General features: G+C 48.4%; 2 protein-coding genes and 1 pseudogene across 2 annotated transcripts; all 3 read left to right on the top strand.

The window, feature by feature from the left end:
* Window positions 1-1,681: 1,681 nt before the first annotated feature.
* On the top strand, window positions 1,682-5,639 carry LOC125534270 (heat shock cognate 70 kDa protein-like; annotated as a pseudogene).
* Window positions 5,640-18,641: 13,002 nt separating this feature from the next.
* LOC125534271 (heat shock cognate 70 kDa protein-like) lies at window positions 18,642-20,886 on the top strand. The gene is made up of 3 exons (XM_087542272.1): window positions 18,642-18,855; window positions 20,280-20,794; window positions 20,845-20,886. Exons 1-3 carry the CDS (start codon window positions 18,642-18,644, stop codon window positions 20,884-20,886), a joined length of 771 nt encoding a protein of 256 aa, XP_087398398.1.
* On the top strand, window positions 20,154-21,973 carry LOC147987085 (heat shock cognate 70 kDa protein-like). Its single transcript, XM_087540245.1, has one exon. It carries the CDS (start codon window positions 21,004-21,006, stop codon window positions 21,883-21,885), a length of 882 nt encoding a protein of 293 aa, XP_087396371.1. The 5' UTR covers window positions 20,154-21,003; the 3' UTR covers window positions 21,886-21,973.
* Window positions 21,974-22,162: the final 189 nt, after the last annotated feature.

Genomic DNA, 22,162 nt, shown 5'->3' on the forward strand with positions numbered 1-22,162 from the left:
GATTTAGGTCATGTTCATCGGAGCGAGGGGGAGCGATCGCTGCGGTCTCAAATCCATTAAAGATCAAGTCTCCACGGATATCCGTGACGTAGTTCAGGCTTCCAAACCTGACCTGGTGGCCAGGGGCGTAGCTGTCGATCTGCTCCAGATGGCCAAGCGAGTTGGCCCGCAGTACGAAGCCACCGAACACAAAAATTTGTCCGGGGAGGAAGGTTTCTCCTTGGACAGCGTCGTTGTAGATGATTGAAGGAGCCATCAAACCTTTCGTGGACGACACAGTGGAACTCTCAATGAAAGCACCAATGTCGGTGTCAAAACCGGCGGATCTCGGGTAGGGGGTCCCGAACTGTGCGTATAGGATCGATGGTAACACGAGACAGGGGACACAATGTTTACTCAGGTTCGGGCCCTCTCTATGGAGGTAATACCCTACGTCCTGCTTGATTGATATTGATGAATATGGGTGTTACAAGAGTTGATCCACCACAAGATCGTGATGGCTAAATCCTAAAAGCCTAGCCTATATGACTATGGTAATGAATGTGTCCTTTCCGGACTATCCCCTCCGGTTTATATAGACACCGAGGGGATTTAGGGTTTACATAGAGTCGGTTACATAAGAAGGAATCCTCATAGTCGGTCACCAAGCTTGCCTTCCACGCTAAGGAGAGTCCAATCCGGACTCAGGTATAGTCTTCGGTCTTCATGTCTTCATAGCCCATCAGTTCAGCCCATGGATAACAGGCCGGACGCCCGAGGACCCCTTAGTCCAGGACTCCCTCACCCTCCTCTTTGCCGATTCCGCGTCCAACTTGACGATCTCCTCCGGCGTGCACTCCGACCGTGGCTTCCTTGGCACCTTGGCCGCCTTCTTCTTCACCTTTTCGGGCGGGTCGACGGCCAAGCCGCCGGAATTCGGCTGGGCGTCGACCATGGACGAGGGAGGGAGGGGGTGGCGGGAGGGACATGGGAGGGTTTGCTGCAAATGGCGCCAAATGGGCGGGCGGGGGGTTTTGCTTTGTGTCACTGACAGGCGGGCCAGGGAAGGACAAGCGCGCGCGTCCCGCCCGTTCGCGTGCTGTCCGTTTGATCCCAAAATCAACGCAAACTTGGGCCGGGGATGGGTCGAAAGCAGACACAAAATGGACAAAAGTCCGTTTGCACCCGCGCGCTGGACCTTCTGGTTTGTCCCTTTTACTCCAAATGGATGGGGCCGGACAGGATGGGGTCGCGCGGTGGAGTTGGCCTCACAACCCCTTCAAGTGTACATTGTGAAATTGCTATGGGCCGATGACCGCCGCCCCAAAATCGCCAGAGGGAACCCCTGGTTGGATTTTTGTCCTCATTTCACTACGCCACCGCCACGGACGAACCATAGAACCATGTCACCACAAAAAATGCAACCGCCGCCGCTCCACCCAACCGTGAGACCATCAACCCCGACAAGCCCTAGCGGCAACTTAGTTACACCAACCAAAATTGAATACATTGCCCGTTCCTAACCCTAACACAAAAACTACTCCTACACCTCAAGAAACCCACTCACTCCCCCAAATCCCTAGCCCAAGCCCCCTAAGCAATCAAAAAGGTGGTGGGCACATACCTCGAAGCCTAGAGCAATGGCGTGACAGAAATGACGAGTTCGACGCCGGCAATTGATGGTGCGCGTATCACCGGGGAGATGGAGAGCCGCCACATGAAATCATAGGAACAGGCGGAGAGTGAAAGGAGTGGGGTCATGACAGGGGGTTATGGTGGCTCAGTCGCGCGGTTGCCATGAAGAGCGATCGGTCACAAAAGCTGAGGCGGCGACGCGTCCATGCGTCAAGATTAGCGCGCTTCATCCAACGGACCACATATCATGGCGCCAAATCAGCCCGTGGGGAACGTCTGCTCCATAGATTTTTCAAAAAACAATCCTCGAGTAAATCTCCGAGTAGATCCTCCCTCCCGATAGCCCATTCCCTCTGCAGTACTTTCCGTGTAACGCGTACGAGGATCTCGTTCCTTCGCTTCGTGGCCGTATAACCTAACCTTTTTGGCCTACCCATCGCCGCCTCTGTAACTCCCCCCTTCCAAAGTTCAAACGCCTCAGCCTCCTTTTTTTTTTTTTTGATCCAGCCGCCGCGCGCCTCCGCCTCACCCTCGCGGAGATGGGCGGCGACGGGCCGGCGATCGGCGTCGACCTCGGCACGACCTACTCGTGCGTGGCCGTGTGGCGGCCGTCCCACAACCGCGTCGAGGTCGTCCCCAACGACCAGGGGAACCTCACCACGCCGTCCTGCGTCGGTCGGCTCATCGGCGACGCGGCTCTCAACCAAGCCGCAAGGAACTCCGTCAACACCGTCTTCGGTAAAATACCAGATCCGATCTCGATCTGCTGGTTTACTTGATTTTTCAGCTCGATGGGTTCGTAGGTCCAGTTCCCTGTCATCGATCGATCCTTTTCTTTGCCTTGTTTAGCTGCTATTCTTGTCTGTGGTATAAACGTCTAGAGATCTTCACTCCACAATCGTTCCGTGTTCAACTAACATTACCTGGTTTTATTTTAAACTGAGAAATCAGCTACCTCAAGCCCTCAACTAGTCATCAATCAACCCGTGCGCTGGCCACAAGTATGACTACTTGCATGATCATACCACCTTAGCCATAGGGTGAAGATTACATGATCCAGATTTCGTCGTCTTGTGATCAACAATATATGAGAACATCAATGAGGTCTCCAGTTATTAAATATTTGTAAGCTGCATAAATATGATAATCTCAGTCTTCCTTATAAACATAATATAGGCAGGAATGGTTTCAGGTTTTTACTTTTTTAGCAAAGGAGACATTGAGTGCCATTCCAATTACATACACAAAAGGATTTGTTGCCAAAAAATGCACTTATATCTGGGGAAGCTCATCGATCGGTTTGTACAAGGAAACTCTGAGATTGATGTGTGTACTATGTCTCTACATTTTGTTGGAAAATAAATCATGTTGAAAACCGTATGGAAACTTCACAACTACAAGTTTAATGCGCGACAGATTTAGGATGTTGTGAGCCCTTGACTATGACATGCATGTGGGCCTGTTTTGTGAAATGCATTGCAAGTTGTATTTTTAAGATATATATTTAGTTTAACTCAGTAGTTATGTAAAATGGCTTTGACATGTGTATCGTGCGACGGAAAAAATAGCGTGCTATTTCGACGTTATAGCATTGCTGTAGCATATCTGGAAGGGTCACGTTACATTTTAGCTAATTTGCTCGCTACGGCGCTATTCGCGCTATAGCGCGCAATTTTGACGCTAAATGAAATAATGTTGTAACGTTTTAACGTGTACTACACACTGCAGCCCATCAAGCATCATCGCATTGCATCGGTCCAACTCACTATCACTCTCTGAGACGTAAACGCAACGCATACTGCTAACCTAGCCAACTTGTCACTAATTTCCACCGGCTCGTGACCAAGGTCGGCGGCAATGGCGGCGGCGGCAGTTCGTGAGCCGCAACAGCTTCTATCCATCCCCCATCCAAGTACCGGCGTCGGCCATGCCTCCAACTCCAGCAAGACAGTGCCAATATCAACCACGCCGCCGGCTCCGGCAAGTCAGCCACCCACGCTTCTCTGTTTAATTAGGAGTGTTTCATTTCCTTAGAAATTAGGAGTGTACATGCCGTGAGCCTCTCGCATGATTTTCTCTTTAATTTAGAGTGTCCCTTTGCTTGTAATTATGGAAGCCTTTAATTTTATGATATATTTGATATTTTTATGCAAAACGTTATTTTCAAATATAGCACGCTATAACTTGTATAGCATTTGAAGAAGGGCCGCGCTAAATCTTGTAGCATGCTATTCTTTTCAGTTGTATTGTGTCATTGTGTGATGCATCTTGTCCCTAAATATGGTGTAACAATGTTTTGTTATTATTATTATTATTATTATTATTATTATTATTATTATTATTATTTTTTCTGCAAATTGCACTGCTGTAACGAACTGCTATGATTTCTTCAGATGCGAAGCGACTGATTGGCCGGAAATTCAGTGATGCGTCTGTGCAAGGAGATATCAAGCTATGGCCTTTCAAAGTCATTTCAGGCCCTGCTGACCGACCGATGATGGCGGTTCAGTACGGGGGTGAGGAGAAGCATTTCACGGCAGAAGAGATCTCCTCCATGATACTCGTTAAGATGAAGGAGACTGCCGAGGCCTACCTCGGCACGTCGATGAAGAATGTCGTCATAACTGTCCCTGTCTACTTCAACGACTCCCAACGCCAAGCCACCATTGACGCCGGTGCGATTGCTGGCCTCAACGTCATGCGCATCATCAACGAGCCCTCCGCAGCAGTCATTGCCTACGGCCTTGACAAGATGCCCTGCAGCGGTGAAGTGAAAACGGTACTCATCTTTGATCTCGGCGGCGGTACTATGGATGTCTCCATCATCAGTGTACAAAATGGCGTCTTCACGGTCAAGGCCACGTCTGGTGACACCCAAATGGGCGGGCAGGATCTCAACAACCGGATGGTGGAACACTTTGTGCAAGATTTCCTCAAGAAGCACAGGAGTGACATTAGAGGCAGCCCGAGGGCGCTGATGCGGCTGAGGACGGCATGCGAGAGGGCCAAGAGGATGCTGTCCTCCGCGGTTGAGGCCAAATTCGAGATCGACTCGCTGCACGACAGCATTGACTACTATGGGAGGATCACTCGTGCCCGTTTCGAGGAGCTCAACATGGACCTCTTCCGCAAGTGCATCAAGCACGTCGAGAAATGCCTCAGCGATGCCAAGATGGACAAGTCTCAGATCCATGACGTCGTGCTCGTGGGCGGCTCCACCCGGATCCCCAAGGTGCAGCAGCTGCTCCAGGATTTCTTTGATGAGAAGACGCTCTGCAAGAGCATCAACCCCGACGAGGCCGTCGCCTACGGCGCCGCCGTCCAAGCTGCCGTCCTCAGCGGCGAGTGTGACCGCAAGGGGCAGGACTTCCTCCTGCTGGACGTCACTCCACTCTCGCTTGGGGTCGAGGTATATGACTGGCGAGTGGACCATTATATACCTGGTGTCATGAGCGTACGTGCTGGTTCCCCGGAACACCACCATCCCTCTTAAGAGGGAGGGGCGATACACGAGTGGATTCGACAACCAGACGAGCGTGCTCATCAAGGTGTACGAGGGTGAAGGGGAATGGACCAAGGACAACAGGCTTCTGGGAGAGTTCATGCTCGAGGGCCTCGTCCCGGCGCCAAGGGGCGTGCCGAAGATCATTGAAATGATGGAAGTCGAAGCGAACGGCATCCTGAAGGTGACGGCGGTGGACATGACAACCGGGAGCAAGAAGAGCATCAACATCACGACCAACAAGGGCGGGCTGAGCAAGGAGGATATCGAACGCATGGTGAAGGACGCCGAGAAGTATAGGTCGGAGGACAGGAAGAGGATAATGAAAATGAAGAAGGAAGACGACGAGGGCTGGCTGAGCAAGGCTGATTTTGAGAGGATAGTGTAGAATGGCAAGAAGCAAGTGAAGAAAATAAAGATGGAAGACGATGAGGGTTGGCTGAGCAAGGAGGACTTCGAGAGGATAGTGCAGCATGCCAAGAAGCAAATGACGAACATAAAGGAGGAAGCCGGAGGCCCATAGTGTCCTTAAAGGCTTAAACTACACATACAATGTGTAAAGCAATCCTGCTGCTTTTGCTGGAATGGATGCTTAGTACTAGTTCCTAGTTAGTACTGTTATTAATATGGAGTAATCGTCTATATAAGTTTTATGCGCACTGTTTGCTTGGGTTGCCCCACCCCAAAAAAATCTCTACATCAATCGCTCAAGTATATATGAACCAACTTACTAATACTTTGTGAAAGTCATATTTATTAGCAACTTTTCTTTGTACATTTTTGAAAAATATATAGCTGTTTATGACCTATGTGAAATCAAGAAATGAGAAAAGGAAAGCTCTACAGATCATGGCAAAATGGTCCTAATATTCTTGTACCGTAGAGCTTTCTAGTGTTACGATTTTCAGGGCATGCACAATTGTGCTATCTTAGGAGTGTCACGTAGAATAAATGATGAGGTGGAGGAGAGAGAACTCATAAGAAAGGCTTGTCTTCTCTTATTTAAGATAAGATAAGAGATGATCTCTTAGCATAATTTGTCTCGCCATGTTTTAAGGAATTGCTAGTTATTGAAGATAAGGCTAAGATATAACCCATTGTAGACATATTTTTTTGTCATCTCTAAAATACATGCCAGACTTAAGATAAGACTGTCCTATCAACCATTGTACATGCCCTCACACGGATTGGAAATGGGACCTCCTATGTGACGCGTTCTGCGTCAAAATTGCCGTCGTGACGCACACACGGAGCCCCGACTGGGCCGGCCCATTTAGGCGCGGTGGGGATGTACATCGAAAAATCTGTCGGACGTGGGAATCGAAATCCTTACCTCTAGCTCAGTGCGAACACCTAATTTTTTTGGAAACATGAACATTTTTTTTAAATGGGAGCAAATTTTAAAAACCTGAACAAATTCTGATAATTATGAACTTGAAATTCTGAATTTTTGTTGAAATATGTGAACAAATTTTGAAAAACAAGAAAAAAAATTAAATTCTGAACATTCTTTGAATTGTAAACAATTATTAAAAACTCTGAATGAAATTCGAAAATCTGAACATTTTTCAAAAGCATGAACAAATTGTGAACAATTTTTGAAAATTCGAACATTTTTTGAGATTCTGAAATTTTATGAAAAGTTGTGAAAAAAATTTGTACCAAAACATGCCGAACAATTTTCTAATAACTGGAAAATATTTGAAAATCGTAAAAAATATTTTAAAAGGTTTTTTTTTCTGAATTTCTGACCAAAATTTGAACTCACGAACAATTTTTAAAATTTGAACTTTTTCAGAATTTTCGAAAAAAAGTTCAAAATGTGAAAAAAATTGAAGAAAGAAAAAATAAACTTGAAAAAGGAAAAAGAAACAAAAAAGGAAAAATATTAAGAAGAAAAAGAAACAGAAAAATGACAAAAAAATAAGAAAAAAAGGAAAACCGGCAAAAGAAAACAAACCGGTTCAAGGAACCTTCTAGAAAGTTCCCAAACCTCGATGACGTTGTACGAACTGCGAAGCAAATTGGGCCGGTCCATTGTGTCGGTCGGTTTTTGTCCTCATTTCTCCGCGCCGGACCTCACAACCATGTCACCACAAAAAATGCAACCGTCGCCGCTCCACCCAATCGCGAGACCACCAACTCAGACAAGCCCTAGCGGCAACTCAATGAGCCGACCAAAACTGAATGCATTGCCCGTTCCTAACCCCAACACAGAAACTACCGCCGCACCCCATGAGGGAATGTCTGTTCCATAGAATTTTGAAAAAACTCCTCGAAGAAATCTCCAAGTGATCCTCTCGATAGCCCATGCCCATTGCAGTACTTCCTTATACGCGTACAAGGATCTCGTTCTTTCGCTTCATGGCATCGTGCTTTATAAGAGCATCTACAACGAAGAAGAACTTCCCCTCCCGGCCCTCGCGTCGTCCCCTTGGGCGACTCGGGGGCGACTAGGGTTCCGCCGCCGCCGCCACCCCCTCCACCCCCTTCCTTCCCCTCGCCGCTACCAGAGGCGGCCGCCGGGAAGCCCGCGCGGACGCCGGTGAAGGTGGCGGCGGGGATCTCGGCGCTCCTCCCCCTCTTGGAGGCCTGTGGTTCCTTGGGCGGCGGCCCTTGCCGGACAGGCGACGTCGTCGGGCGGTGGGCGGCGTTCGCAGGGGGTGCTGGCCAGCGTGCCCGGCCGTGCGGGCGGCGGGTGGCTGGTGGAATTCGGCCATGGCGTGTTCTGCTTCGCCAGATCTGGAGGTGTGAAATCCCTATCCCCTGCTGCTTCTCTCTCGCCTCCGTGGTGGGCTAGCTTCGTCTGGCTCCGGCGTTGGTGCGTGTTGGTGGTCAGCCAGGGAACCAGGGGAAACCTTGGCTGGTCCGGCCGGCCCGGCGGCGGCAACGCCCAAGGGCGCTGCTTTCCTCCATGGGGGCGCAGCCGAGGTCCCCTGCTCTCCACCCCGATCCCCCTGCCCAGGTGAAAACCTTTATCCCCGACGGATTTGGCGGCGGCGGCGCCTTGCGCGTCGTGACCTTGCTGGAGGCGTCGTCAAGGGTGTGGGGATCGGTCGAGAGGTTATGCAGGTGAGGGATTGCGCTACCTCCTTTGCGTCGTCCGATTCCTGAAGCTTGTCTCCAACTAGTTGGGCATGGACTGTGGTGGAGCAGCCGGCGAGGTATATCCCAAATCGATGTGGTCATCCCATGTCCACCTTGCGATGCGAGGGCGACATTCTTCCAGCTCTAGGGTGAGCTTCTCGAAATCCCGACGGTGCGACGCCTACGAGCCATGGCGAGGGGGAAGGGTCCCTCTTCGGTGATTGAGAAGGAAGATGTTGGTTCCTTTCTTCTCTAAGTGTTCCTGGAGCACAGTGTTGGAAATATGCCCTAGAGGCAATAATAAAAGCATTATTATTATATTTCCTTGTTCATGATAATTGTCTTTATTCATGCTATAATTGTGTTATCCGGAAATCGTAATACATGTGTGAATAACAGACACCAACATGTCCCTAGTAAGCCTCTAGTTGACTAGCTCGTTGATCAACAGATAGTCATGGTTTCCTGACTATGGACATTGGATGTCATTGATAACGAGATCACATCATTAGGAGAATGATGTGATGGACAAGACCCAATCCTAAACATAGCACAAGATCGTATAGTTCGTTTGCTAGAGTTTTCCAATGTCAAAGTATCTTTTCCCTAGACCATGAGATCGTGTAACTCCCGGATACCGTAGGAGTGCTTTGGGTCTACCAAACGTCACAACGTAACTGGGTGACTATAAAGGTAGACTACGGGTATCTCCGAAAGTGTCTGTTGGGTTGACACGGATCAAGACTGGGATTTGTCACTCCGTATGACGGAGAGGTATCACTGGGCCCACTCGGTAATGCATCATCATAATGAGCTCAAAGTGACCAAGTGTCTGGTCACGGGATCATGCATTACGGTACGAGTAAAGTGACTTGCCGGTAACGAGATTGAACGAGGTATTGGGATACCGACGATCGAATCTCGGGCAAGTAACATATCGATTGACAAAGGGAATTGCATACGGGGTTGATTGAATCCTCGACATCGTGGTTCATCCGATGAGATCATCGTGGAGCATGTGGGAGCCAACATGGGTATCCAGATCCCGCTGTTGGTTATTGACCGGAGAGTCGTCTCGGTCATGTCTGCTTGTCTCCCGAACCCGTAGGGTCTACACACTTAAGGTTCGGTGACGCTAGGGTTGTGAAGATATGAATATGCAGTAACCCGAATATTGTTCGGAGTCCCGAATGAGATCCCGGACGTCACGAGGAGTTCCGGAATGGTCCGGAGGTAAAGAATTATATATAGGAAGTGCTGTTTCAGCCATCGGGACAAGTTTCGGGGTTATCGGTATTGTACCGGGACCACCGGAGGGGTCCCGGGGGCCCACCGGGTGGGGCCACCTGTCCCGGGGGGCCACATGGGCTGTAGGGGGTGCGCCTTGGCCTAGATGGGCCAAGGGCACCAGCCCCTATAGGCCCATGCGCCTAGGGTTTCCATGGGGGAGGAGTCCCACTAGTGGAAGGCACCCCTAGGTGCCTTGGGGGGGAGGGAAACCTCCCCTTGGCCGCCGCACCTAGGAGATTGGATCTCCTAGGCTGCGCACCACCCCCCCTTGGCCCTCCTATATATAGTGGGGGAGAGGAGGGACTTGATACACCAGCCCCTGGCGCCTCCCTCTCTCCCCGTTACGTCTCTCTCTCGTAGTATAGGCGAAGCCCTGCTACTGTGACGCCCTGCATCCACCACCACGCCGTCGTGCTGCTGGATCTTCGTCAACCTCTCCTTCCCCTTGCTAGATCAAGAAGGAGGAGACGTCTCCCGTCCCGTACGTGTGTTGAACGCGGAGGTGCCGTCCGTTCGGCGCTTGGTCATCGGTGATTTGGATCACGTCGTGTTCGACTACATCATCACCGTTCTTTGAACGCTTCCGCACGCGATCTACAAAGGTATGTAGATGCATCCGATGGCTCGTTGCTAGATGAACTCCTAGATGGATCTTGGTGAAACGAGTAGGAAAATTTTTGTTTTCTGCAACGTTCCCCAAAAGTGGCATCATGAGCTAGGTCTATGCGTAGTTCTTCTTGCGCGAGTAGAACACAATTTGTTGTGGGCGTAGATTTGTCAACTTTCTTGCCGCTACTAGTCTTATCTTTCTTCAACGGTATTGTGGGATGAAGCGGCCCGGACCAACCTTACACGTACGCTTACGTGAGACCGGTTCCACCGACTAACATGCACTAGTTGCATAAGGTGGCTGGCGGGTGTCTGTCTCTCCCACTTTAGTTGGAGCGGATTCGATGAACAGGGTCCTTATGAAGGGTAAATAGAATTGACAAATCACGTTGTGGCTTTAACGTAGGTAAGAAGACGTTCTTGCTAGAACCCTAATTCAGCCACGTAAAACTTGCAACAACAATTAGAGGACGTCTAACTTGTTTTTTGCAGCAAGTGGTTTGTGATATGATATGGCCAAAGTTGTGATGAATGATGAATGATCTATATGTGATGTATGAGATGTTCATGCTATTGTAATAGGAATCACGACTTGCATGTCGATGAGTATGACAACCGGCAGGAGCCATAGGAGTTGTCTTTATTCTTTTATATGACCTGCGTGTCATTAAGAAACGCCATGTAAATTACTTTACTTTATTGCTAAACACGTTAGCCATAGTAGTAGAAGTAATAGTTGGCGAGCAACTTCATGGAGACACGATGATGGAGATCATGATGATGGAGATCATGGTGTCAAGCCGGTGACAAGATGATCATGGAGCCCCAAGATGGAGATCAAAGGAGCTATGTGATATTGGCCATATCATGTCACGTTTATTATTTGATTGCATGTGATGTTTATCATGTTTTGCATCTTGTTTACTTAGAACGACGGTAGTAAATAAGATGATCCCTCATAACAATTTCAAGAAGTGTTCTCCCCTAACTGTGCACCGTTGCTAAAGTTTGTCGTTTCGAAGCACGCCGTGATGATCGGGTGTGATAGATCCTTACGTTCACATACAACGGGTGTAAGACAGTTTTACACATGCAAAACACTTAGGGTTAACTTGACGAGCCTAGCATGTACAGACATGGCCTCGGAACACAGAAGACCGAAAGGTCGAGCATGAGTCGTATAGAAGATACGATCAACATGAAGATGTTCACCGACGTTGACTAGTCCGTCTCACATGATGATCGGACACGGTCTAGTTAACTCGGATCATGTAATACTTAGATGACTAGAGGGATGTCTAATCTAAGTGGGAGTTCATTAATAATTTGATTAGATGAACTTAATTATCATGAACTTAGTCTAAAATCTTTGCAATATGTCTTGTAGATCAAATGGCCAACGTAGTCCTCAACTTCAACGCGTTCCTAGAGAAAACCAAGCTGAAAGACGATGGCAGCAACTATACGGACTGGGTCCGAAACCTGAGGATCATCCTCATAGCTGCCAAGAAAGATTATGTCCTACAAGCACCGCTAGGTGATCCACCCGTCCCACAGAACCAAGACGTTATGAACGCTTGGCAGACACGTGTTGACGACTACTCCCTCGTTCAGTGCGGCATGCTTTACAGCTTAGATCCGGGGCTCCAAAAGCGTTTTGAGAGACATGGAGCATATGAGATGTTCGAAGAGCTGAAAATGGTTTTTCAAGCTCATGCCCGGATCGAGAGATATGAAGTCTCCGATAAGTTCTTCAGCTGTAAGATGGAGGAAAATAGTTCTGTCAGTGAGCACATACTCACTATGTCTGGGTTACATAACCGCTTATCTCAGCTGGGAGTTAATCTCCCGGATGATGCGGTCATTGACAGAATCCTCCAGTCGCTTCCACCAAGCTACAAGAGCTTTGTGATGAACTTCAACATGCAAGGGATGCAAAAGACCATTCCTGAGTTGTTCTCTATGCTGAAATCAGCGGAGGTAGAAGTCAAGAAGGAACATCAAGTGTTGATGGTCAATAAAACCACTAAGTTCAGAAAGGCAAGGGTAAAAAGAACTTCAAGAAGGACGGCAAGGAGGTTGTCGCGCCCGGCAAGCAAGCTGCCGGGAAGAAGCCAAAGAATGGACCCAAGCCCGAGACTGAGTGCTTTTATTGCAAAGGGAAGGGTCACTGGAAACGGAACTGCCCCAAATACTTAGCGGACAAGAAGGCCGGCAACACCAAAGGTATATTTGATATACATGTAATTGATGTGTACCTTACCAGTACTCGTAGTGACTCCTGGGTATTTGATACCGGTGCCGTTGCTCATATTTGTAACTCACAGCAGGAGCTGCGGAATAAACGGAGACTGGCGAAGGACGAGGTGACGATGCGCGTCGGGAATGGTTCCAAGGTCGATGTGATCGCCGTCGGCACGCTGCCTCTACATTTACCTACGGGATTAGTTTTAAACCTCAATAATTGTTATTTAGTGCCAGCTTTGAGCATGAACATTGTATCGGGATCTCGTTTAATTCGAGATGGCTACTCATTTAAATCTGAGAATAATGGTTGTTCCATTTATATGAGAGATATGTTTTATGGTCATGCTCCTATGGTAAATGGTTTATTCTTAATGAATCTCGAGCGTATTGCTACACATATTCATAGTGTGAGTACCAAAAGATGTAAGGTTGATAATGATAGTCCCACATACTTGTGGCACTGCCGCCTTGGTCACATAGGTGTCAAACGCATGAAGAAGCTCCATGTAGATGGACTTTTAGAGTCTCTTGATTATGAATCATTTGACACGTGCGAACCATGCCTCATGGGTAAAATGACCAAGACTCCGTTATCAGGAACAATGGAGCGAGCAACCAACTTATTGGAAATCATACATACTGATGTGTGCGGTCCAATGAGTGTTGAGGCTCGCGGTGGCTATCGTTATATTCTCACCCTCACTGATGACTTGAGTAGATATGGGTATGTCTACTTAATGAAACACAAGTCTGAAACCTTTGAAAAGTTCAAGGAATTTCAGAGTGAGGTTGAAAATCAACGTGACAGGAAAATCAAGTTTCTACGATCAGATCGTGGAGGAGAATACTTGAGTCACGAGTTTGGCACACACTTAAGAAAATGTGGAATAGTTTCACAACTCACGCCGCTTGGAACACCTCAGCGTAATGGTGTGTCCGGACGTCGTAATCGCACTTTATTAGATATGGTGCGATCTATGATGTCTCTTACCGATTTACCGCTATCTTTTTGGGGCTATGCTTTAGAGACTGCTGCATTCACTTTAAATAGGGCTCCGACGAAATCCGTTGAGACGACACCGTATGAATTATGTTTTGGGAAGAAACCTAAGCTGTCGTTTCTAAAAGTTTGGGGATGCGATGCTTATGTCAAGAAACTTCAACCTGAGAAGCTCGAACCCAAGTCGGAAAAATGCGTCTTCATAGGATACCCTAAAGAAACTATTGGGTATACCTTCTACCTCAGATCCGAAGGCAAGATCTTTGTTGCCAAGAACGGACTCTTTCTAGAGAAAGAGTTTCTCTCGAAAGAAGTAAGTGGGAGGAAAGTAGAGCTTGATGAAGTATTACCTCTTGAACCGGAAAATGGCGCAACTCAAGAAAATGTTCCTGAGGTGCCTGCACCGACTAGAGAGGAAGTTAATGATAATGATCAAGATACTTCTGATCAAGCTCCTACTGAAATTCGAAGGTCCACAAGGACACGTTCCGCACCAGAGTGGTACGGCAACCCTGTCTTGGAAATCATGTTGTTAGACAACGGTGAACCTTCGAACTATGAAGAAGCGATGGCGGGCCCGGATTCCGACAAATGGCTAGAAGCCATGAAATCCGAGATAGGATCCATGTATGAAAATGAAGTATGGACTTTGACTGACTTGCCCGTTGAACGGCGAGCCATAGAAAATAAATGGATCTTTAAGAAGAAGACAGACGCGGATGGTAATGTGACCATCTATAAAGCTAGGCTTGTCGCTAAGGGTTATCGACAAGTTCAAGGGGTTGACTACGATGAGACTTTCTCACCGGTAGCGAAGCTAAAGTCCGTCCGAATCATGTTAGCAATTGCCGCATTCTACGATTATGAGATATGGCAAATGGACGTCAAAACGGCATTCCTTAATGGTTTCCTTAAGGAAGAATTGTATATGATGCAGCCGGAAGGTTTTGTCGATCCTAAGAATGCTGACAAGGTGTGCAAGCTCCAACGCTCGATCTATGGGCTGGTGCAAGCATCTCGGAGTTGGAACATTCGCTTTGATGAGATGATCAAAGCGTTTGGGTTCACGCAGACTTATGGAGAAGCCTGCGTTTACAAGAAAGTGAGTGGGAGCTCTGTAGCATTTCTCATATTATATGTAGATGACATACTATTGATGGGAAATGATATAGAACTCTTGGATAGCATCAAGGCCTACTTGAATAAGAGTTTTTCAATGAAGGACCTTGGAGAAGCTGCTTATATATTAGGCATCAAAATCTATAGAGATAGATTGAGACGCCTCATAGGTCTTTCACAAAGCACATACCTTGATAAGATATTGAAGAAGTTCAATATGGATCAATCTAAGAAGGGGTTCTTGCCTGTGTTACAAGGTATGAAATTGAGCTCAGCTCAATGTCCGACCACGGCAGAAGATATAGAAGAGATGAGCGTCATCCCCTATGCATCAGCCATAGGTTCTATTATGTATGCCATGCTGTGTACCAGACCTGATGTAAACCTTGCCGTAAGTTTGGTAGGAAGGTACCAAAGTAATCCCGGCAAGGAACACTGGACAGCGGTCAAGAATATCCTGAAGTACCTGAAAAGGACTAAGGAAATGTTTCTCGTTTATGGAGGTGACGAAGAGCTCGTCGTAAAGGGTTACGTCGACGCTAGCTTCGACACAGATCTGGATGACTCTAAGTCACAAACCGGATACGTGTATATTTTGAATGGTGGGGCAGTAAGCTGGTGCAGTTGCAAGCAGAGCGTCGTGGCGGGATCTACATGTGAAGCGGAGTATATGGCAGCCTCGGAGGCAGCACATGAAGCAATATGGGTGAAGGAGTTCATCACCGACCTAGGAGTCATACCCAATGCGTCGGGGCCAATCAAACTCTTTTGTGACAACACTGGAGCTATTGCACTTGCCAAGGAGCCCAGGTTTCACAAGAAGACAAGGCACATCAAGCGTCGCTTCAACTTCATTCGTGAAAATGTTCAAGATGGAGACATAGAGATTTGTAAAGTACATACGGACCTGGATGTAGCAGATCCGTTGACTAAACCTCTCCCTAGAGCAAAACATGATCAACACCAGAATTCCATGGGTGTTCGATTCATCACAATGTAACTAGATTATTGACTTTAGTGCAAGTGGGAGACTGTTGGAAATATGCCCTAGAGGCAATAATAAAAGCATTATTATTATATTTCCTTGTTCATGATAATTGTCTTTATTCATGCTATAATTGTGTTATCCGGAAATCGTAATACATGTGTGAATAACAGACACCAACATGTCCCTAGTAAGCCTCTAGTTGACTAGCTCGTTGATCAACAGATAGTCATGGTTTCCTGACTATGGACATTGGATGTCATTGATAACGAGATCACATCATTAGGAGAATGATGTGATGGACAAGACCCAATCCTAAACATAGCACAAGATCGTATAGTTCGTTTGCTAGAGTTTTCCAATGTCAAAGTATCTTTTCCCTAGACCATGAGATCGTGTAACTCCCGGATACCGTAGGAGTGCTTTGGGTCTACCAAACGTCACAACGTAACTGGGTGACTATAAAGGTAGACTACGGGTATCTCCGAAAGTGTCTGTTGGGTTGACACGGATCAAGACTGGGATTTGTCACTCCGTATGACGGAGAGGTATCACTGGGCCCACTCGGTAATGCATCATCATAATGAGCTCAAAGTGACCAAGTGTCTGGTCACGGGATCATGCATTACGGTACGAGTAAAGTGACTTGCCGGTAACGAGATTGAACGAGGTATTGGGATACCGACGATCGAATCTCGGGCAAGTAACATATCGATTGACAAAGGGAATTGCATACGGGGTTGATTGAATCCTCGACATCGTGGTTCATCCGATGAGATCATCGTGGAGCATGTGGGAGCCAACATGGGTATCCAGATCCCGCTGTTGGTTATTGACCGGAGAGTCGTCTCGGTCATGTCTGCTTGTCTCCCGAACCCGTAGGGTCTACACACTTAAGGTTCGGTGACGCTAGGGTTGTGAAGATATGAATATGCAGTAACCCGAATATTGTTCGGAGTCCCGGATGAGATCCCGGACGTCACGAGGAGTTCCGGAATGGTCCGGAGGTAAAGAATTATATATAGGAAGTGCTGTTTCAGCCATCGGGACAAGTTTCGGGGTTATCGGTATTGTACCGGGACCACCGGAGGGGTCCCTGGGGCCCACCGGGTGGGGCCACCTGTCCCGGGGGGCCACATGGGCTGTAGGGGGTGCGCCTTGGCCTAGATGGGCCAAGGGCACCAGCCCCTATAGGCCCATGCGCCTAGGGTTTCCATGGGGGAGGAGTCCCACTAGTGGAAGGCACCCCTAGGTGCCTTGGGGGGGGAGGGAAACCTCCCCTTGGCCGCCGCACCTAGGAGATTGGATCTCCTAGGCTGCGCACCCCCCCCTTGGCCCTCCTATATATAGTGGGGGAGAGGAGGGACTTGATACACCAGCCCCTGGCGCCTCCCTCTCTCCCCGTTACGTCTCTCTCTCGTAGTATAGGCGAAGCCCTGCTACTGTGACGCCCTGCATCCACCACCACGCCGTCGTGCTGCTGGATCTTCGTCAACCTCTCCTTCCCCTTGCTGGATCAAGAAGGAGGAGACGTCTCCCGTCCCGTACGTGTGTTGAACGCGGAGGTGCCGTCCGTTCGGCGCTTGGTCATCGGTGATTTGGATCACGTCGTGTTCGACTACATCATCACCGTTCTTTGAACGCTTCCGCACGCGATCTACAAAGGTATGTAGATGCATCCGATGGCTCGTTGTTATATGAACTCCTAGATGGATCTTGGTGAAACGAGTAGGAAAATTTTTGTTTTCTGCAACGTTCCCCAACACACAGTCCATCCTCGAAGGTCGGCTATGTCCTGATGCGCTGCTCCGTTTCTGCTACATATGATCTTAGTGTGGAGTGCTCAGCCTTTACTAGCTGTTTGTGGCTTGTGGAGGTTGTAGTGAGTAGTCTTTCCAGTGTTCTCCGTTGTATTGTTCTGACCTTTGTAAGTTGGGTTGTCTGCTGTAATTCCTGGCCGGTTGATGGCTTTGTTAATTCAAAGCCGGGCTCTTCGCGAACCTTCGTTCTAAAAAAAAGAGCATCTACAACTGCAAACACAAAAATCCGGCGGCCCTAAAACGCCAGTGAACACGCGTAAACGCGTCCATGGATAGTGATGGGGAGCACACCAAAATTTTCCGCCACAGCCATGAATCTCAAACTTTATGTCTCAAATCCATACTAGTCGTGTAGATAAAAACCTACGTACTACATACATAGCTAAAACTACGCATCATCGGAGACGTCGATGATCTCCATTCCTGGCGTCGGGTAGACAGGCAAGTGCGGCAACTCTTGCGCCTGCGGAGGCTCCGGCTCCTCCATCCCTTCTGCCTCTGCATCCAATTCGACGAACATCGCGTCTGTCACTGTCTGTTCTTGCAGGATGAACCATCGATTGGCCTCGACGTAGCCCTCACTCTGGATGGACTCCAGGATGGCGGTCTGCTTCGCCATTTTCATCGCTTGGGCGGCCTCGTACTCCGCTTGCGTGTCCGCCATGGTGAAGCCCGCAGTCAGCTCCTCCTCCTCCGCCATGGACTTCGCTCCCGGCGGCTGCACCCTCCCCCTCCCTCCCTTGCCTCCTCCTCCTTGCCGTCGTCCTCCTTCGGCTTGGGCGAATCCGGAGGAAGGCCCACACCGCAACGGCCTGCTCGCTTGCCCGAATCACCTCTAGCAGCTGCGGACGGCACTCCGAAGTGAGCATGATGTAGGTGATGATGCGGCGCCTCGGCATGATGCGGCAGACGGATTGGAAGTAGCGGCAGTGGAGAGAAGAAAGGGGAAATGGGGCGGATAGGGTTCGGCTACCGCCGTCCGGCTTAAATAGCGGGCCTCCTCCCTTGCGCGACACGCCGGAGCGGCCCCACACGGCGTGGAGTGGAGGGGGCACTCGTTGGACTAGCGGTCTCTCAGTATCCTCACGCATGCCCTATCAGTCAGTCTGACGTGATGGACGTGTCTGAGCGTCACATATCCATCTCATAGGATGAATATGAGAAGTGTCGGTTAGTCCAGGCGATGAAAAATCCATTTGGGTAAAAAATCGTCCGGACATTGACCCGATAGCCTGTCCGAACATTTATTCCAGCCATTTGGCCTGCCCATCTTCCCTCGCGGAAGCAAGGCCGCCTTCACTTCCATCCGGTTAAAAAAAAAGCCCCCTCCTCCATCCAGCCGCCGTGCGCCTCTGCCTCGACCCTAGGATGGTCGGCGACGGGCCGGCGATCGGCGTCGACCTCGGGACGACCTACTCGTGCGTGGCAGCGTGGCGGCCCTCCCACAACCGCGTCGAGGTCATCCCCAACGACCAGGGGAACCTCACCATGCCGTCCCGCGTCGCCTTCACCGACGCCTGGCGGCTCATCGGCGACGCGGCTCTCAACCAAGCCGCAAGGAACCCCGTCAACACCGTCTTCGGTAAAATAACAGATCCGACTCGATCTGCTGGTTTACTTGATTTTTCAGCGCTAGTCTCTGACAGCTCGATGGGTTCGTGTTCAGTTCCCCTGTCATAGATCGATTCTTTTCTTTGCCTTGGTTAGCTCCTATTGTTGTACATGTCTAAGATTTTCACTCCACATCGTTCAGTATTTAACCAACATTACCTGGTTTTAATTAAAACTGAGAAATTAGCTACCTCAAGTCCTCAACTAGTCATCAGTCAACCCGTGCGCTGGCCACAACCCACAAGTAGTATGAGTATACTTATTACTTGAAGTTCTAGTTCTAAACAAAATATATATGTAAAGCGTGAAATATTGTGAAAACACAAGCACACTATTGAGAAGTCTTTATTTGAAATGTATGGTCCTTCAATGCCTCTGATAAATCGGTTTCCGGTCATGTTATACAGTGATATGTATGATTTTTCAGTTGTGTTACATCCTGATGACTTCAGATTTGTATACTTTGTCAAAACTGTTTCACTAAGATTGAAGTTTTCCATGTCAGAATCTTTTGCTGGATTTGTTTGAATGCTATTAATTCCAAAAAATGCTTACTTAATGTACATAAATTGTAACCCACATGTTTATGTGCTCTGTTGTAAACTTCTTTTTCTGCTGATGGTCGTCCAGACCGATTCCATATATCTAGTCTTCTGGTTCAAGATTATTTTATATATCTGTAATTCTGTATGCTCCAAACATTACTACGCGTCGTATCCATATGATTGTGTGTGTTTGTGTGTGGCAAGTTTGGTTAAGATACCTTTGTAGCACAGATTCAAATCCAAGCTTGGTTGAGGGGCCTTTCTCAACACGCATATGGATACTAATCATCATACCACGTCAGCCATAGGGTGAAGATTACATGATCCAGATTTCCTATCGTATTGTGATCAATAATCGATGAGAGCTTCTATGAGGTCTGCAGTTATTCTTATAAACAGAATATACACAGGAATGGTCCCTGGTTTTTAGCAAAGGAAACATCGAGTGCCATTTCAATTTCACTACAAAAAAGGATTTGCTGCCTAAAAAAAAAGATGCACATGTATCCAGGGAAACTCATAGGTTTTGTACAAGCAAATACTGAGATTGATTGGTGTCCTATGTCACTCCATTTTGTTGGAAAATAAATCGTGTTGAAAACTGTATGGAAACTTCACAAAATCACAACTACAAGTTTAATACGCAGCAGATTTAGGATGTTGTGAGCCCTTGACTGACATGCATGTGCTCCTGTCTTGTGAAATGCATTGCAACTTGGGTTAGTTTAAGTCAGTTGTTCTGTAAAATTGCTTTGAAATATGTATTGTGTGATGCATCTTGTCCCTAAATATGGTGTAACAATATTTTGATATGTTGCACTTCTGTAACGAACTACTGCGATTTCTTCAGATGCGAAGCGACTGATTGGCAGGAAATTCAGTGATGCGTCTGTGCAAGGAGACATGAAGCTATGGCCTTTCAAAGTCGTTTCAGGTCCTTGTGACCGACCGATGATCGTGGTGCAGTACATGGGCCAGGAGAAGAAATTCACGGCAGAAGAGATCTCCTCCATGATACTCGTTAAGATGAAGGAGACTGCCGAGGCCTACCTCGGGACGTCGGTGAAGAACACCGTCATCACTGTCCCGGTCTACTTCAACGACTCCCAACGCCAGGCCACCATTGACGCCGGTGTGATTGCTGGCCTCAACGTCATGCGTATCATCAACGAGCCCTCTGCAGCAGCCATTGCTTATGGTCTTGACAAGATGTCCGGCAGCAGTGAAGCGAAGACGGTACTCATCTTTGATCTCGGCGGCGGTACTATGGATGTCTCCATTATCAGTGTACAAAATGGCGTCTTCACGGTCAAGGCCACGTCCGGTGACACCCACCTTGGCGGGCAGGATCTCAACAACCGGATGGTGGAACACTTTGTGCAAGATTTCCTCAAGAAACACAAGAGTGACATCAGAGGCAGCCCGAGGGCGCTCATGCGGTTGAGGACGACCTGTGAGAGGGCCAAGAGGATGCTGTGTCCACCACGGTGGAGGCCAAATTCGAGATCGACTCGCTGCATGACAGCATTGACTACTATGGGAGGATCACTCGTGCCCGTTTCGAGGAGCTCAACATGGACCTCTTCCGCAAGTGCATCGAGCACGTCGAGAAATGCCTCCGCGATGCCAAGATGGACAAGTCTAGGATCCACGACGTCGTGCTTGTGGGCGGCTCCACCCGGATCCCCAAGGTGCAGCAGCTGCTCCAGGATTTCTTCGATGGGAAGACGCTCTGCAAGAGCATCAACCCTGACGAGGCCGTTGCCTACGGCGCCGCTGTCCAAGCTGCCGTCCTCAGTGGCGAGTGTGACCGCAAGGGGCAGGACTTCCTCCTGCTGGACGTCACTCCGCTCTCGCTCGGAGTCGAGGTTGTGCCTGGTATCATGAGTGTGCTGGTTCCCCGGAACAGCACCATCCCGGTTAAGAGGGAGGGGCCATACACGACAAAATTCGACAACCAGACGAGCGTGCTCATCAAGGTGTATGAGGGTGAAGGGGAGTTGACCAAGGACAACAGGCTCCTGGGCACGTTTGCGCTTACCGGCATCACCCCAGCCCCAAGGGGCGTGCCGAAGTTGATTGAAACCATTGAAGTCGAAGCAAACGGCATCCTCAAAGTGACGGCGGAGGACATCACAACTGGAAACAAGAAGAGCATCAACATCACCACGGACAAGGGCGGGCTGAGCAAGGAGGAGATCGAACGCATGGTGAAGGACGCCGAGAAGTACAGGTCGGAGGACAGGAAGAGGATAATGAAAATGAAGAAGGAAGACGAGGAGGGCTGGCTGAGCAAGGCGGATTTTGAGAGGACAGTGCAGAATGGCAAGAAGCAAGTGAAGAAAATAAAGATGGAAGACGATGAGGGTTGGCTGAGCAAGGAGGAGTTTGAGCGGACGGTGCAGCATGCAAAGAAGCATAGGAAGCAAATAAAGCAGGAAGTCGGAGGCCCATAATGCCCTTAAACTAATTACATGAAAGAGGAAGGCGATGTGTTCTGCAATCCTACTGCTTTTACTAATGCATGCTTAGCAGTTAGTACTGGTACTGACATTGACTAATCGTTTATCTATATATCAGTCTTATGCGTTTTATGGGCATCAGAATACTGATGTTTTTATATTCTACTCCCTCCGTCCTATAATATAAGAGCATTTTTGACATTGACCTATAATATAAGAGCATTTTTGACACTCAACAGACTCGTCAGTGTCGAGTGTCAAAAATGCTCTT

This window comes from Triticum urartu, chromosome 2A (assembly GCF_056163025.1).
Source record: "Triticum urartu cultivar PI428250 chromosome 2A, HENAU_Tu73, whole genome shotgun sequence".
In the NCBI taxonomy this organism is placed as follows: domain Eukaryota; kingdom Viridiplantae; phylum Streptophyta; class Magnoliopsida; order Poales; family Poaceae; genus Triticum; species Triticum urartu.

Coding starts and splice junctions, on each gene's coding strand:
- LOC125534271 (XM_087542272.1), top strand. CDS start 18,642: ATGGTCGGCGACGGGCCGGCGATCGGCGTCGACCTCGGGACGACCTAC. Junction 18,856..20,279: donor CCCCGTCAACACCGTCTTCG/GTAAAATAACAG, acceptor CGATTTCTTCAG/ATGCGAAGCGACTGATTGGC. Junction 20,795..20,844: donor AGGATCTCAACAACCGGATG/GTGGAACACTTT, acceptor GAGTGACATCAG/AGGCAGCCCGAGGGCGCTCA.
- LOC147987085 (XM_087540245.1), top strand. CDS start 21,004: ATGGACCTCTTCCGCAAGTGCATCGAGCACGTCGAGAAATGCCTCCGC.